This window comes from Agelaius tricolor, unplaced genomic scaffold (genome assembly GCF_023055355.1).
Source record: "Agelaius tricolor isolate 1412-34295 unplaced genomic scaffold, bAgeTri1.0.p SCAF_16, whole genome shotgun sequence".
Lineage (NCBI taxonomy): Eukaryota > Metazoa > Chordata > Aves > Passeriformes > Icteridae > Agelaius > Agelaius tricolor.
Genome location: NW_027269276.1, coordinates 3,167,703 through 3,182,417, shown reverse-complemented (window position 1 = coordinate 3,182,417; position 14,715 = coordinate 3,167,703). Strand labels below are relative to the sequence as shown.

General features: G+C 42.1%; 2 protein-coding genes across 4 annotated transcripts in view; one reads left to right on the top strand and one right to left on the bottom strand.

Moving 5' to 3' along the window:
- CERS3 (ceramide synthase 3) overlaps nt 1-159 on the bottom strand; it is a 54,546-nt gene extending 54,387 nt beyond the window's left edge. For both annotated transcript variants that reach the window (XR_011681437.1, XR_011681436.1), the window contains exon 1: nt 29-159. The gene's annotated coding sequence lies outside the window, so the exon portion shown is untranslated. The remainder of the gene's footprint in view (nt 1-28) is intronic.
- A 175-nt stretch (nt 160-334) lies between these two features.
- The window catches only part of ASB7 (ankyrin repeat and SOCS box containing 7), a 30,596-nt gene continuing 16,215 nt past the window's right edge, over nt 335-14,715 (top strand). For both annotated transcript variants that reach the window (XR_011681435.1, XM_071441235.1), the window contains exons 1-4: nt 335-478; nt 1,184-1,278; nt 6,733-6,831; nt 9,950-10,210. Coding sequence is in view for 1 of the 2 variants with exons in the window: in XM_071441235.1 (XP_071297336.1) it covers nt 10,000-10,210 (211 nt within the window). In the remaining variant the exon portion in view is untranslated. The remainder of the gene's footprint in view (nt 479-1,183; nt 1,279-6,732; nt 6,832-9,949; nt 10,211-14,715) is intronic.

The following is a 14,715-nucleotide window of genomic DNA, read 5'->3' as shown; positions in this document are numbered from 1 at the left end:
CCGCTGCCAGGCAGTTCTCGCCACTCACCCGTCCCCGGCGGACCGCGAGGCCCAAACTCCGCTCCGTCACAGCGCCGGAACCGCCGCCGCCCCCTGTCGCAAAGCCGCCCCCCCACTCCTGCGCGGCTTTACGGCAGCGGGGCGGGGCCGCGGGGCGGGGCCGCCCTCAGCCCGGCGGCCAATGGGGCGCGGCGGCGGCGCGCGGGCGGGGGCGGGCCCGCCGTCAGCCCGGCGGCCAATGGCGGCGCGGCGGCGGCGCGCGGGCGGGGGCGGGGCCGGCGCGGCGGGCGCGGATTGGCCGCGGCGCGGGTCAGTCCCCGCCCGCCGACCCCGCCGCGAGCCGAGGGGGGCGGCCCGGAGCGAAGTGTCCCCGCTCGGCTCGGCCCCCCCGACCCCCCGCCCGCCGCCGCCGCCAGCGCGGGGGGCGGCCGCGCCCGGGGCCCCCGGCCCGCCCCGCTCCGGCACGCGGGTCACGCAGGTAACCCCGGCTGCCCCGGGGTCCCTCGCGGCGCGGGGAGGGGGGGGCGCGACCCCATGGCCTCCCCTCGCCCACACCGGGCAGCCCCTCCGGCGGGTGCGGGGCCGTGAGGGGAGCCCCCGCCGCTCCCTCCGGGAAGGGCTGCGCAGCCCCCAGCCGCCCCTGCTTGCTCCCCCGGCGGGCTCCGGGCCGCCCCCGGGGCTGCCAAAGGAGGGGGGTCCCCGTTCCCGGCCCCCGGCGGCGCCCCCGGTGCCTCGGCGGCCGCCGGGCCTTGGGGCTGTGCGCCGGGGCTTGGCCGGCTTTTTGTGTGTGTGTGTGTGTGTGTGTGTGTGTGTGTGCGCCGCTGACGGCTCCTGGAGCGTGAACTCCTGCGAGGGAGAGGTTTGGTTTCCCAGCAGCTCAGCTTTCTGGGTTACTTCCTGTCCCATTCTTTAGCACTTATCTTTACTTCCATTCCCTGGAGGAGCTGCCTTGACAGGGCAGCGGTCCTGCCGTTATTATCCCTTCAACTCCTCAGTATCCTGGGAGAGTGTCCTCCTTTTCCAGGAGAGATCCTGATTTTGATGAATAACGCCTTTCCTTCCAAATTTGTGAAGGCTCTTCCTATTTTGCCCAGCTATTGCTTTTTGTATTAACCAATTCTGTTCTTCATTTCTCTTTTATGTCATTGTGTGGCTCAGTTCTACTTTTATTTTTTTTTCTTAGGTTTAAGCTGCCTTAAAGGAGAATTAAAAATAGTGACTCCAAAGAACAAAATAACACAGAAGAGAGAAAACAGCACTCAAAAAACCCCCAGAAAGGTGATGATTCATTTAGACTCTGAGAGTCATCCTAGACACATGGTTTGGCTGGGATTGGGGCCTCTTGTGTTTTTATGGATTTGAATAGGTAGCATTAGATTTCTTTGTTCTTTTAAAACCTACTTTCTGTTGACCTTTTTTTAAAGTTTGAAAGCTCTGAATCCCATTTGAAGTACAGTTCCTCTCGTAACATTTTATAATTTTCCAAAATTATTCTGCAAATGTTGTTTTGATTATGAATTGCTACTTAATGGGGTTTTTGTGTCTTCATCTCAGGGGTGTCACTTAAAAATACTTTGCTCTAAGTCGTTAAAAGGATCTTTTCTTTAAGTCTTTCCACAAATTTATGGGTTCAGCACTGCTTCTGTTTCTGTTTCAATTCTAAAATCTTTATTGGGCTAGGTCATGGTAACTGCATTACATTGGTTTAGTCATACCTCACTCCTGTGTGGGTCACTTTATTGTGTGTGTGTTGTAACGGAGCTGCAAAAATTGAAATTAATTTAATTAGATGGTGTCTGCTTACAAATACTTACTTTTTGGGCTGAGATCATAGAAGAAGATGATGCTGTTGGGTGCTTAAGGGAAAAAAATGAAAGGAGTCGTGAAAACCAATGCTGCTGGTAGGAGGGAGGTTCTGTTTCGGGGGGGAGCTGTTCGTAGGGAGAATTGCGTGTTTTACGTGGTGAGATGAAGAAATGGATCCTAGGAGAGAGAGTGGGGGGTGAATGATGTCAGTCAGACTTTTTCTGCATCCTGCTGTTAGTGTGCTCCAAAGGATGGAGACTCTGCACCTTCTTCTAACATAGGGTCTGTCTTGAAGCCATTTTAATCTGTTTCAAATGTAGGGGAGCTTGGTTCTTTGGCTGAGATGCCCTCCCTGGAGGTCCCTGTGGTCTGTGTCGTGTTTTCAGAGATGTCACTGGCGGTACCAAAACGTTGTTCATTGTTGGCAATCAGTTGTTTTTGAGCATTAGCCTGCAGGAGGAACAGCAGTGTTTGTTGCCAACAGCCTTGGTCAAGGCTGGATCATTTTTCCCATACGCGTCTTTAGATTAAGACAAAAAGTGGTTGCTCTGTGTTGAAGATTAAATGGAAAATCCCTCTGTAACACAAGTGCAGCAATTCCTGAGGCACGCTTTGGAAGTGCAGGGAAGAAATTTTCCATGTTATTTTGATAACTCAGGAGTAATGGCAGAACATGTGGACATGCCCAGTGTGATTCCAGGAGGGATTTTCCTGCTAATAGGTGAGGCAGATGTGCATCAGTACAAACTTACCAGTGCAGTTATTGCACAGCTGTTTCATCTGAATTTAGTTTATTTTAACTCCCTTTTCCCAACCCTCCCAGTGCCTCTCACGTCAGGGCTGTAGCAGCTCTGACAGAACACCTCGTGGTGCCAACAATTCATGGGATCTTTGGGATTTGTTCACAACAGGAGACCTAAGTTTTCATTTGATTTGTGAAGTTCCTTCCTAGTGTGAAATGCCGGTGCAGCAAAGTTTGATTCAGATGCAGAGACTGGAATTGAGTTCATAGGAATCAGGGAATTAACTTCTGGCAGAAATTTGCACATGGCTGAAACAAGGCACAGAGATCACTGATATGCTGAAGTCCTGCTCTTGATCCCTGGAAGAAATGCAGCATGTTGCAAGTATAGCAGACCTTTAGAGAAAGCTTTAGTCTTCAGGCTCTATGCTCATTTTGGGTTTGTTTTTCCTCATTGGGAATTCTCAACCCTTAAAGGAAATGTGCTGTCTCAGGGATGGTTTTGTTTTGTTCCAGCAATGCTTACAGAATGATATTATCACAGTGAAAATCTTGCTGTGTCCACTAAAGACATCCAACAAATTTTGTCCACTTGGACTCTTTTAGGCTATATTAAATAGAAATATATATCAAATGTGTTTCTAGAGATTGTTGAATGACACAAACCCTGTAAGCAGCACTCAGTTGGTTTATCAGCTGTGCTGTGAGAATTAGGACTGAAGTGACTCCTTTAATGTGGTTTGAACTCACCATTGGTTCTTGCTTCTGTCATTCCTTGCAGTGTTGGTGTTTGGGTGCTCTAATGGTAGTAAATCATGTGAAAATACATAGATCTTAGCAATTAACACTTGCTACAAATTAATTACTCATAAGGCTAAGCTTCCATCTGACTTTTGCTGTTTAAAACTTAGTGATAGCACTGCTGGAAGTTGGAGGAGAATTGGTATTTTTTGCTTGGTACACGAGGATCTCCATGCATGCTGCAGAGCACAAGCTCCCTGCAGTTTGTCAGTGCACATCTTGAGGGAGGAGGTCCTGGCTGTGTGAACCTGATGCAGCATTCTCTACTGAAAAAGGAGCTGGAAGGCCTTGCTTCAGCATCAGCATGGAGGTCCTGCCTTCAGAAGGAATTGCAGGGTTTTATTCCCGGGGCTCTGCTTGTGCTTAAGGTTGCCAGTGTATGGTGGGGGTGCTGAGGATGCTGAGTGGTTGTTGTGCTTGCTGAAGGTGAAGTTTCCCTCAGGTTTACAGACCTGAAGTTGCTTGAGCTGGGTGATGTCTCTGATTCTCCATCAGGCCCAAAGTCAGACCTCACAACCTCTCGGTGAGATGGATAATTGTAGTAAAATGACACCCCTGTGCTTCAGTTTCACCCACCTGCAGAATGTAACAACACAACAGCTGCTTATTAGCGTGTAACAACACCACCTCTAGTTCTAGGAACACCTGAAGTTGGTGGGGCACTTGTAGATTAACTCTTTTGGTTATTTTAAATTTTGTGTGTCCGAGCTATGAGCTGGCCTTACAGGAGCTCTCATGAGGAATGTGTAACTTTTAATGACACCTTGTGAGGAGTGAAGGCCTCTTCCCTTTGAAGCAGCAGTTCCTCTGTGATCTTTTGGATTCATGCACTGTTAACTCATTGCTTTTTTGGATTCATGCACTGTTAACTCATTGCTTTCAGGCCCAGCAACTCTCTTGTGTTGCTTGGTGATTTTCGTCTCAACCACAGGGCTATATCTCTCTTGGTGTCTGGGCTGTAGCATGGAACTTTCAGCAGAAATATATTTGGGATTATAAGGCTCTGTGAAATTTTGATATTTCACATGTTACTTGCAAACTTCACGATTGTGATGTGAGAATGCAAATGACAACACAATTGTTTGCCCTACTCTCTTGTCTGAAGAGCTCTTGGAATAGGAGCATGAGTGACAGCTGAAATGATGGTTGTGTTTAGTTTGTCAAAAATACAGTGACCATTTTTAAAATGCCATGTGAGTGAGAGAACACATTTAGCTTGTTCAAGCTTTGAAATGGGTAGGAGAAGTGAGTTGTGAGACTAATGAAGGCTGATATGATTTTCCTTATTCCACAGGGCTTTCCTTTTTTCTGTTGTTTATTTGCTTTAAATGTCTCGGAATACTTCCACCACAGGCAACTCAGACCTACCCTGATGAAGTCTATGCCAGATACTAAATGTCACATGTAATGGTACACTTCCCTTGTTGTACAGAGTTAGGCTGACATCAGTAACTTATGGCCTTATTCTGCTCTTGGGTGTGTAATCTCAGAGTTTAAGGATCAGCTCTTTCTGTCAGGCCGTGTGAATGAGCAAAATACTGAATCTTGAGGTCTTGCTTTTTCTACCAACCTTTAACTTTCTTTAAAGTAAGTGTATACATATGTTGGAATTAATTTTCCACATGATGTTTGCAGTGACTTTAAAGAAGTGACACATTGATGTGGCAAAGTCTAAGATCTCTTTGACAACATGAGACATTATCAATAGATAATGAGGATGTTTGTCTTATTATTTTTATTTAGTGCTGCCTCTACTATAATTATTAGCATTTTAATCAAACTTTGTTAAGTCATTGAGTGAGGGAGCTTTACTCTTACTAAATATGACTTATTTTTATTAAAGTTGCAGATCTTACTCTTGCCATATGCAGCTAATTTTCCTTTGGGGGGAAAAAGCTTGTTACTTTTTTAGTGGAGCAATCTGTTACCTTGTCTGTAGTCTGTGAAGTCAGTGCAATTCTAATTTGCATCAGCTAATAAAAAATGTGTGGGTTTTAAAGTGAAAATCATGCAAAAATTTAAAAAAAAAAGGTGAACGACTGATCATCTATGCAAAAAAACAAGGCTAGAAATGTGATCAAATTAGGTCATGGCAGTGCAGTTTTGTGCAGGGCTGTAAGCATATCTGAAGACCTTGTATGTTTTATCTTGGGAAGCAAAGCTCTTGGAAAATGTGCATAAGAGGGATAAAAAGGGCTTTTTTTTCATCCTCCTCTTTGAGCTATCATTGCAAAAGGATGATTTTATGTTGCATTAAGTGGCAGAAATTTAACTTAATCTAAGAGAGAGCTGCACAGTTCAGGGAACTGCTCTGGTGCAACTCGTTTGCAGAAGGAACGAGTCGCAGTTGGGTTTGTGTGATCAGCTGTACAATTAAGTATTTAATGGTTTTATTGTTTATTACATGATTGCAGTGCTCAGATGAGATAAGGAAGCCTTTCACGAAAAGTTTGCAGCCAAAGGAAATGAAAGGTCAGATAAAGGTGTAGAAAGAATTAGTGGAATAACAGTGATGAGTACAGCAGGAATGGTCTGGGACTGATCCCATTAACTGCAGGTGACAGGGGGGTAAGGAGGGGCTACTTGAAGGAGGAATCTGCACAGGGGTTGTAACTGGCTTTTGGTAAAACTTGATTCTAAAAGGCTGGTTTTTCTACATGAAGGAAAGGGTGAAGATTTTTGAGCTGGTGGTTTTCTTGTACTGTGGAGGTGGCTTTACCTGTTTGTGAAACACAGCGTGTGTCAGCTTGAGCTGTCACATGAGGGACAGGAGACAGGCTGGTGGCTCTGCAAATCCAGCTGAAGGACACAACTCAATGGTCTAGGGGCTCAGGTTTTATTCTTAGGGAAACAGAGATGGGATGGAGATTTAAAAAAAAACAAAAACCAAACCCCATACAAAAACAACAATAAAAAACCCCCACAAACAAATAAAAAGCCCACAAAAGTAGTTTGGGAAGAACTAAATGGATCCTGAATGTTTTTCCTGGCATCTGACTCCCACAGGGAGGTGTTGAGCAGTGAGGCAGAAATACCTGCTGTAACCTTTGTATCCATTCTTGTTCCATACAGGAGGGGCAGATACATGTAATTATTAGAGAAGGGTGTAGACTGCTTCTTCAGGGTATACTCCAGAGAGGAAGCACATCCCTCATTTCTCATGTCTTCCATAAAATATTCCCTGTAGCCTTTTCCTCATGTGGCAGAAGCAAACTCTGCCCTCCCCAGCCTCTGGAGGACTCTTTGATAATGATAGAAAACACACTTTGGGTCTTTTCTGACAAAGCTGCATGAAAATTTAGCATTCTCACACACAAAGTAAAAGTAAGTAAACCTCTGGCTCTTATTCTTTACAACTAACAAGAAATACCATTTTTTTAAAGGGGTAGCAGGTTGTTTGACACACATGGGCACAGAAGATTATGAACAGTGAAGACAATGAAGAGTGGGACATCCATCAAAGAGTAACAACCTCTTATAAGGTAATTCAGGACCACATTGAGTTTATCCTGTTGTACTTGCAAAATCAATTAAGTAACTGTTGCTGTCCTCCATTTTCATGGTGCTATAAAATCATTATAACCAAGAATATATAGGTCTATTTTTCCCCCCTATGCTTCCTTTTGTTTTTTTACTTGCATGCAGAAAGCCAATATGTAACAACCCAGATGCATGCTGAGTTCTGAACGAGATTGATTACAGTTGCAAAACATTAAATATTAAATGCCAAAGGGCTACTTCCAGTAGGCCTCCTTCTCTTCTCCAAAGATTGATGTCTTAAATGGGGCTTTGCAAACAGGAATTTTAAATGATCTATGGAGCAGAAGTAAAAATGTTTTCAAAGCTGGTGTGTACCTAAAACTATCCTGAAACCTTTAATGTTATGGTTAAGTATTCTTGTCATTTGAATTTCATTGCTTGCCATAGGGGTGAGATGGAAGAGTGGATATTTACAGAAACTGTGCAAGTGATAAAAGGAGCTGCCTGACTTTGTCTTCTGCTTTGTATGTTTTAGTACTTATGTACTTTAGTACCAGCTAATTTGAATAAGCTCTGCTAGTCACATGCAACATATGGAGCCAATGCCAATTTTTTATAATGCTGCATTACAAATATACCCACCAGCTGAGAAGTGTGAGAGAGAGAGCTCTGCTTTTCCTCAACCAACTGTCTTCACAGAGAGTTGCAGGGGGAAGGAATACTGCTGGCCCTTCAAATGAGAAATCCCATTTCATCTCTTTAGTCATCCCATCTCTTTCTGTAGCATTTTGAGCAACTAGCCTGACCTTAATCTTCAGGATCACTTGAGGGCTTGCAAGTATTGGTCCTTTACAAGAAGGGACTGTAAAAATGGCATCATAAAGTTTGTTTACATTAAGTTTTGATCAGATATTCTCAGTTTGAAAAAAAGTTTTCATATCTTGTTTTTGTAGGTATTCAGAAACTAGGGCTAAAAGGGACATGGTCTGAATTAGAATTTTTTAAGGGTTTTGCATGACTCATCATCATCAGTTAGATTCTACTGTCAGTTTTCACCTGCAAATCCAAAGAAGATCTTGCTCTTGCAGCTGGAATTTCATTACCAGTGCTGTTAGTGGTGTGATGCAGAGTGAAGTCAAGCTCCCTGTCTTATAGGTGAACATGTTCTGAAGTGCTAATTGGAGTTTAGAAAAGAGCTTAGCAAAAGCTTATTAGAGTCAATAGAAATACTTCCATTGTCATCAGATTAACCAAGTTTGATTTTTGGAATATGCTGCAGAAGCTGACCTATTGAGTTGGCAGTTGCTGCTTTGTAAATCCCCTTTCCTCCCAGCCTCAGATAATGAAGTTCACACTGTAAAACAAAACAAAGCCAGTTTCTAAGCCATGTATAACATATGGAGCTAAAAAGTCTTCTTTAATAACCCTATGCTGAAGTAGTGATTGTTGCCATACATGGTAAGCTGAAGCATTTATAAATGTCAAAGACAGGCATTTGCTGTGTGTAATTTCCATATTTGCAGGGTAAGTGGGGTCACTGGAGCACCTGTTAATTATAAGTTTATATCTCTCCAAAAAGCAGATAAATAACTTTCATACCATAGGCACGATGAGGTTGTAGACGAGCAAATACCCACTGTGCCTTTGTCTGCAAAGTTGGCAGTGATTGATGCTTTCCCTTTTCTCTTGTCTGTGGGTATACCTGCATCACAGGAAAACAAGTGTCCAGTGGGATATGGGGAGGTGATTGCAATTTCTTTTGAATGACCTGTGGATCACGAGGATCTGGAAGTCTTTTTGATACCTAAAAGAAGGTTTAGGAGGTGATGTGTGTTGACATCCTAAGAAACCCCAAAATTCCTGTAAATTTTAAGTTTTGCCTGAAATTAATTTTCATCATTAGAACTTTTCTTTGTACTTTAATGTTGATTAACTTTGCAGGAGTTTAAATACATTCCTGTTTTTAATCTTCTAGGTCTGTGTTGATATCCATCCACGTTTGAATATTTTCTGAGGCTCCTGTTGCTCAGCATTACCTTACTCATACCCTGCTTTTACTCTTTCTTCTGATACTCCTTTCTGTTTTAGGACTATGGGATATAATACACAATGTATGTGAAAATGCAATCATTTAACTTTGTGTGCTGGGGAACAATCCCTAAATACCTGTTCATTTTCTTGTCCCCAAGTAGAACTGCAGGTGGTACTTTTCAAACAGAGCATGGAGTACACAGTATTGCTCTCTTTCCCAAGGTGTGCTTCCTTCTAGGCTCTTTTACAGTGGCTATTTTACATACCCTTTTGGCCCAGCTGTCATGTACTGTATCAAGGTAATTATAAATGGAATTATTCTGATATATGTTCTCATGGTGTTTGACAGGACTGTAGTAACTGCACTTAAATGTATTTTCAGGTCTCATATAATGTTATCCTTGTATTTGATTTTTGGAACGTAGAAGTTCTTTGCAGCCTGTGTGTACTAATTAAGAAATGCTCAAGCCAGAATACAAACAGTAGACTCTAATTAAAGAAAAAAGATAATTAAAGTTTTCAGTTTGAACATTAGTGTTACTAATACTCACATGCAGTAGGTCACAGGATTCTTTTGGTAAGATATTTTCACTGAAGCTTACAAGGGGTGCATTTCTAGAAAAATGAAGAGTATCATAGTTCATTTACTGTAGCAATGCAGTGTTGTTCCCTGCAACTGTTTGGATCATCCATTCCTTAGTTTGGATAATCCATTTAACCAGTGTCTCTGGAGGTAGTGATTTAACCACAGTGTGATTTTGAAATGGATGGTGGCTTCTGGAGATTTTTCATTTTGCTCATTGCTCGGTTGCTTTAATTGTGAGCTCCTGTTTGATGCTGTCACTTCTGAAGAAAACATTTACTATTTATAATGTGCAAGTGTCCTTTTCTTTTGCATTTCAGTGATGTCACCATGTACTATGATTTTGCTAATAAGAGTGAGATCATTTGGGGTTTATCCTCTGTGTAACATCACTTTTCCAGCACACAGAGAGAAGTCTTAGGATTAACGGAACGCGATGCTTTCTTTCCTACATCCCCCATTTCTGATCCCAATCCTAATTTATTCCTGCTTCCCATTGACTGAAGGTGACTCGTGTGAGCTCATGAGGCTCCTGTAAAGGCCAGACTCAGCTAGGATGTTACACCACCACTGCAGGAGGAACCCTGAGCTGCAGGAAGAGTTGCAGATCCAGGCTGCCGTGGCCGCCGGCGATGTCCACACCGTGCGCAAGATGCTGGAGCAGGGATATTCCCCCAACGGCCGCGACGCCAACGGCTGGACCTTGCTTCACTTCTCTGCAGCAAGGGGCAAGGAGAGGTGTGTCCGTGTCTTTCTGGAGCATGGAGGTGAGTTCCCCACAGAGGAAAGTCTTTATACTCATCTGTATTTGTTTTGGTTTCGGGTAAATTTGCTTTAGGGTAAATCTGGGACTTCCCCGCAGAGAAAAATCTTTATACTTATCTTTTTTTTTTTTTTTTTTGGTTTAGGGTAAACTTGGAAGAGAACTTTTTAAGTTGGTTTTTTTTTTTTTTAGAAAAGTAGATTTAAATGGTTCTTTTCTTAATTGGTTTGGGAACAAACTTTTTTTTTGGGAAAATTGGAAAAAATTGGTTTTTAAATAATAAACCTTAAATAAGATTAAATAATAAAACTTCTTGTTGTTGTAAAAGAGATTAAAACTCTTTTTTCATCTCAGAAAAGTCTTTTTTGGGTTGCAGTTTGGCTTACTTAGCCTTTTATTAGTTTTTTTTGGCGTTGGAAATGTTGTGGCTCAGGCCTGGCTTGGTGGGCTGTAGCTGTGAGTTGGTGGTTTTTTGGGTGTTTTGTTTAGAGTAGGTTTAAATAGGTTTAAAGAAAAAGGGAAAAAATCTCTAGTTTAGGGAACTTTTTTGCTTTAGCTAGTTCAAACTAATTAAAGTGAGAGTTCTGTTTTGCTGTCTGTCTATCTGCAGACAACAACAGTTTAGGAGTAGTGGTGTGGAGGAGTGAGTGCAGTGTCTGAAAACAAACTGCGTGCTTCTCTCCCCCCTTCACTCTCTGGAGCAAGTCTTAAAGGTGCAAAACTTATTATTCAGCATAAACAGAACAGACAGTTGGGGATAAAAGCATCATATAGCAAACCCAGGGGATAGAACATCATATGGCCGACCTAGGACATCATCTGACACCTTTCTGTCCCAGTTTGCACTGCAGGACTTTCCAGCACTGGTTAGATATAAAATACTTCTGGTTATCTTTTGTAATTATTATTTTTTATTCTTTTGTTCTTAATGTTTGTTTATTTCTGATGCATACTCTGTGAATGACATCACAGCTTAGCTTTATATTTTAATAACTATTTCCCCCCAGCATTGCCTAGGAATTGTTCAAGGAATGAATAAGCATTATGAAAATAGGGCATTATAAGGACTCATTATAAAATGAAATGCACTCACTACATGGTTCTCTTCTCTGTTAGGGGGTATTATTAGAGGAAGGCAGATCCCTGAATTTAAATCCTAGGGAAGCTTGTTTCAGAATTCTAAAGCAAGTTAACCAATTGCATTAAAGACTAAATTTAATATAGGCTTTAACAGAATCTGCTAAACTTTATGAAAACAGTCCTCTTTGTGCAAGGACTTCACTGTCAGCTAATCCAGATGAGTTTACAGCTCTCCTGCATCCAGCCACGATGGAACTTTATTTCAAGAGCTGACTGAGTTTTGTTGATTTAAGTGGTACTCATGTGGGTGATGATTATTATGCCTCAGGTGGTACAGTCAGAATTTCTCATTGCTTTATCATATTCCAAGGCCACCTGAAGCTTCAGAAGGGATCATCCTAATCTTTTAAAGTGGTGCTGGAGAGGAAATCAGTAGATATTCTCCACAGCATCCTCTATTCTAGCACTGTTCTTACCAAATGAATGATGAGGTGCTCAGTCCCAAGGAAACTGAAATGATCTTCCTGATGCTTTGTGTATCTGAGCCATATGGACCCCTTGTGTCTGTCACTGGGTTTGTCAGCTTATGGATCATCCTGAAAGTGGGGTGGCATTAACAGACTGTGGTGATGGCACAATCAGTGATTTGTTCCCTAAGAGCAGTGGTGAGATACAGCCTGAGCAACTGGACTCTGTGGATGCACTTACTACAGATTGTAACCACATAGAAAGGGCAAACCCTCATGGCCTTCTTGGAAGGGGGAAAAAAAAATTATTTCTATGTAGTATATAACTTTAAATTCCACTTTTTAAAAGTAATATATGCGGATAATCTCAAACCTTCAAAAGTTTAAGGCTTTAAGTCACAGACATTGCTTTTAACTTTTTATCTGTAAGTTTAAAGATGATAAAAAACCCCCAATCCCTTCTGTATTCCAATGTATTTTCATTTTATAGGTTTTCATAATACATAGCTGCTGATGCAGCAGTTTGTTTTTATTTTTGTTGTTACTCTTTCCCATACAAAGTAGCAGCTGAATGTGATGCCTCATGAAAACTGCCAGTAATGAAACACCTTTGTCCTGAGGCAGCTTGGAGTTGAATCACCAGGATGAGAAAGTTGAGTAACAAATAGTGTGAGGTTTAGTCATCCACAGCAGCTTCCCTGCAGCTGAGCCTCGCTCCCCAAAATTGGCACTGCCTGCTGCCTTGCCTCATTTACCCTCAAAACAGAGGCACAAAAATAATGAGTATTTATCACATAATAATGTCACAAATGAGTTATTAAGTAGCAAGTGAGTTGACTCTCACAAGCTGAGTTAATCATGCCACCCTCATTAGGCCGAGGTTTGTGTCTACCTTTGCTCACGTGGTCTCTCCTTTTCTCCCTCTGGAGTGGATTGTTTTGCTGCTGGTGCTTAATCCCTGTGGAACAAAAAAAAGATGCTGGGGTGAAGGAAAAAGTCCTTTTCTGTTGTGAATCTTATGGTAAAATAGAGAGTGTTGAACTATATATTGGTAATAAATTGACAGTGAGAGGGAGTTCTGGGGGAAAGAGAGAACTGAGATGGGAAGGAAGGGGTGGCTGGTGGTGGTTGTGGCTGTCTGGAGGGTGATGGAGCTGAGCAGAGCTGGGAATATTTTCATGGGGAAAATAGGAATGGGAAAAGCACAGTGGGCTGCTGCTGAGGGCAGAGTGCTGTGCCTCAGATCTGAGATGCTGCAAGGCTCCCAGCATAGCCTGCTGGTGGGATGGAGGCTGAGTTGGGCTAATAAAGGCTGAGAAGGAATCTGGTCACTGACCTGGAAATAAAAAGTAGATTCTTATGGGAGTCATGACCTGTGCACCTCCTGCTTTTGCTTTTTCTCTTCCATCATTGCTCACCAGCAAAGAAAAGGGCCAGAGGACAGTGTTGTGCATGCAGATTGGCTGTTTGAGTGGAGCTGGTGGAACAGCAGGAAGCTTTTTATTATCTGCTGAGGAAGGAGACACAGATAGATGGGGAAAATGCAAAAAAACCACTCCAGACTAAGGGATGAAGCCAACAAAAATACCAACTAGATAGAGAGGGAATAAATCAGATAACAAATACTATTTATCAACTGGTGAAATGCAGAAAGTTCATCATAACCATGGAGAAACTTAGTTTTCATAAGAAATAATTAATTTTACCTTCTTAGTGTATTTGTCTCACTTTATTAAAGTGAATATTCTATGAAGCCATCCCTTCCCACCCATAGAAATTGTCCAGAGTCACAAAGCAACACCAAAACAGAGTGCAGTTTTTAGTAATCTTTTGTAATCTAGTAAAACAAGCCTGTTTTCCCTTTAGTGTACTTTGTAAATTTTTAATATAACATACAGAGACAGACCATCCAACACCGGACAAGAAATATTTTATTAATTTCCAACCACTGCTATTAATGTTACAACAAGCTAAAATCTTGAAAGTGTCCAGTTAGCTGTCCCTTGGTGATACCTTCTCAATATTAAGTGAGCACTTTCTGGTTATTCATATTAAAATGAAGAAGTAATTCACTAAAGCTCCTAGAAATGAAGTAGTAAGAGAAAGTAGCCAAGCAGCCCTATTTATTTATTTTTAGTCTTGGCTTCAAGGTATCTAAATTTCAGTAAGGTCAAGCACAGTCTGGGAGGATCTAGAGAATGCCAAATGCTCACCCCCCCTAAGCTCCTAAAGTGTTTCTGTCTCTGAACAGTAATGCTTTCCTGGACATCTTCTGTATCAATGTTATCTTAGGAAATTCAAAACAGAAGCTGCATGTAGCCATGCTTCTAAACCTTGTGGTCAAAATTAAGCCCCAGCTGAGGGAAATAAGCTTGAAATAATAGAAGTACTCAATGAAGCCAGAAGCATTGCTTAAGCATTGCTTTCTTGGCTTCCAAATTACTGTGATAGAGTGACCTAAGGAAGGTGTCAAGGAAAAAGGAAAACTGTCCCACTGAGCTGTAAATTGAAATTCTGAAATATGAGTCTTTTATTTATCAATCTATATATCCTCTAGATTGCAGTATTAGAGTTTCATTAACAGTGGACTTTAAATAACTATTTAATATCTAGTTTATGTGCCCAACTTTCACATGAAATAAAATAATCTTAGTATCATTCAATGCTACAGATTTTCTATCTGGAGTGAGATTGATTGCAGTAATTGGTACCCTTGATAAACTGTTCAAGTTTTCTGCCATTATATTTTGCCTCATATTTGAGAACATTGGAAGTGACCAAATGCAGTTGTTCATGTTTCTATAATCTGCTCTCCCCATATGAATGGGAGGCTTGGAATGAAAGAAATGTCTGACAGTCAGAATGGAGATGAGCTAGAGAACTGCTGGCAGGTGCTGGCTTGATCCTTTTCTAGCTAAAATTGCCAGGTAGCTTTTACCCCTCTGCAGATTCTAAAAGGTTA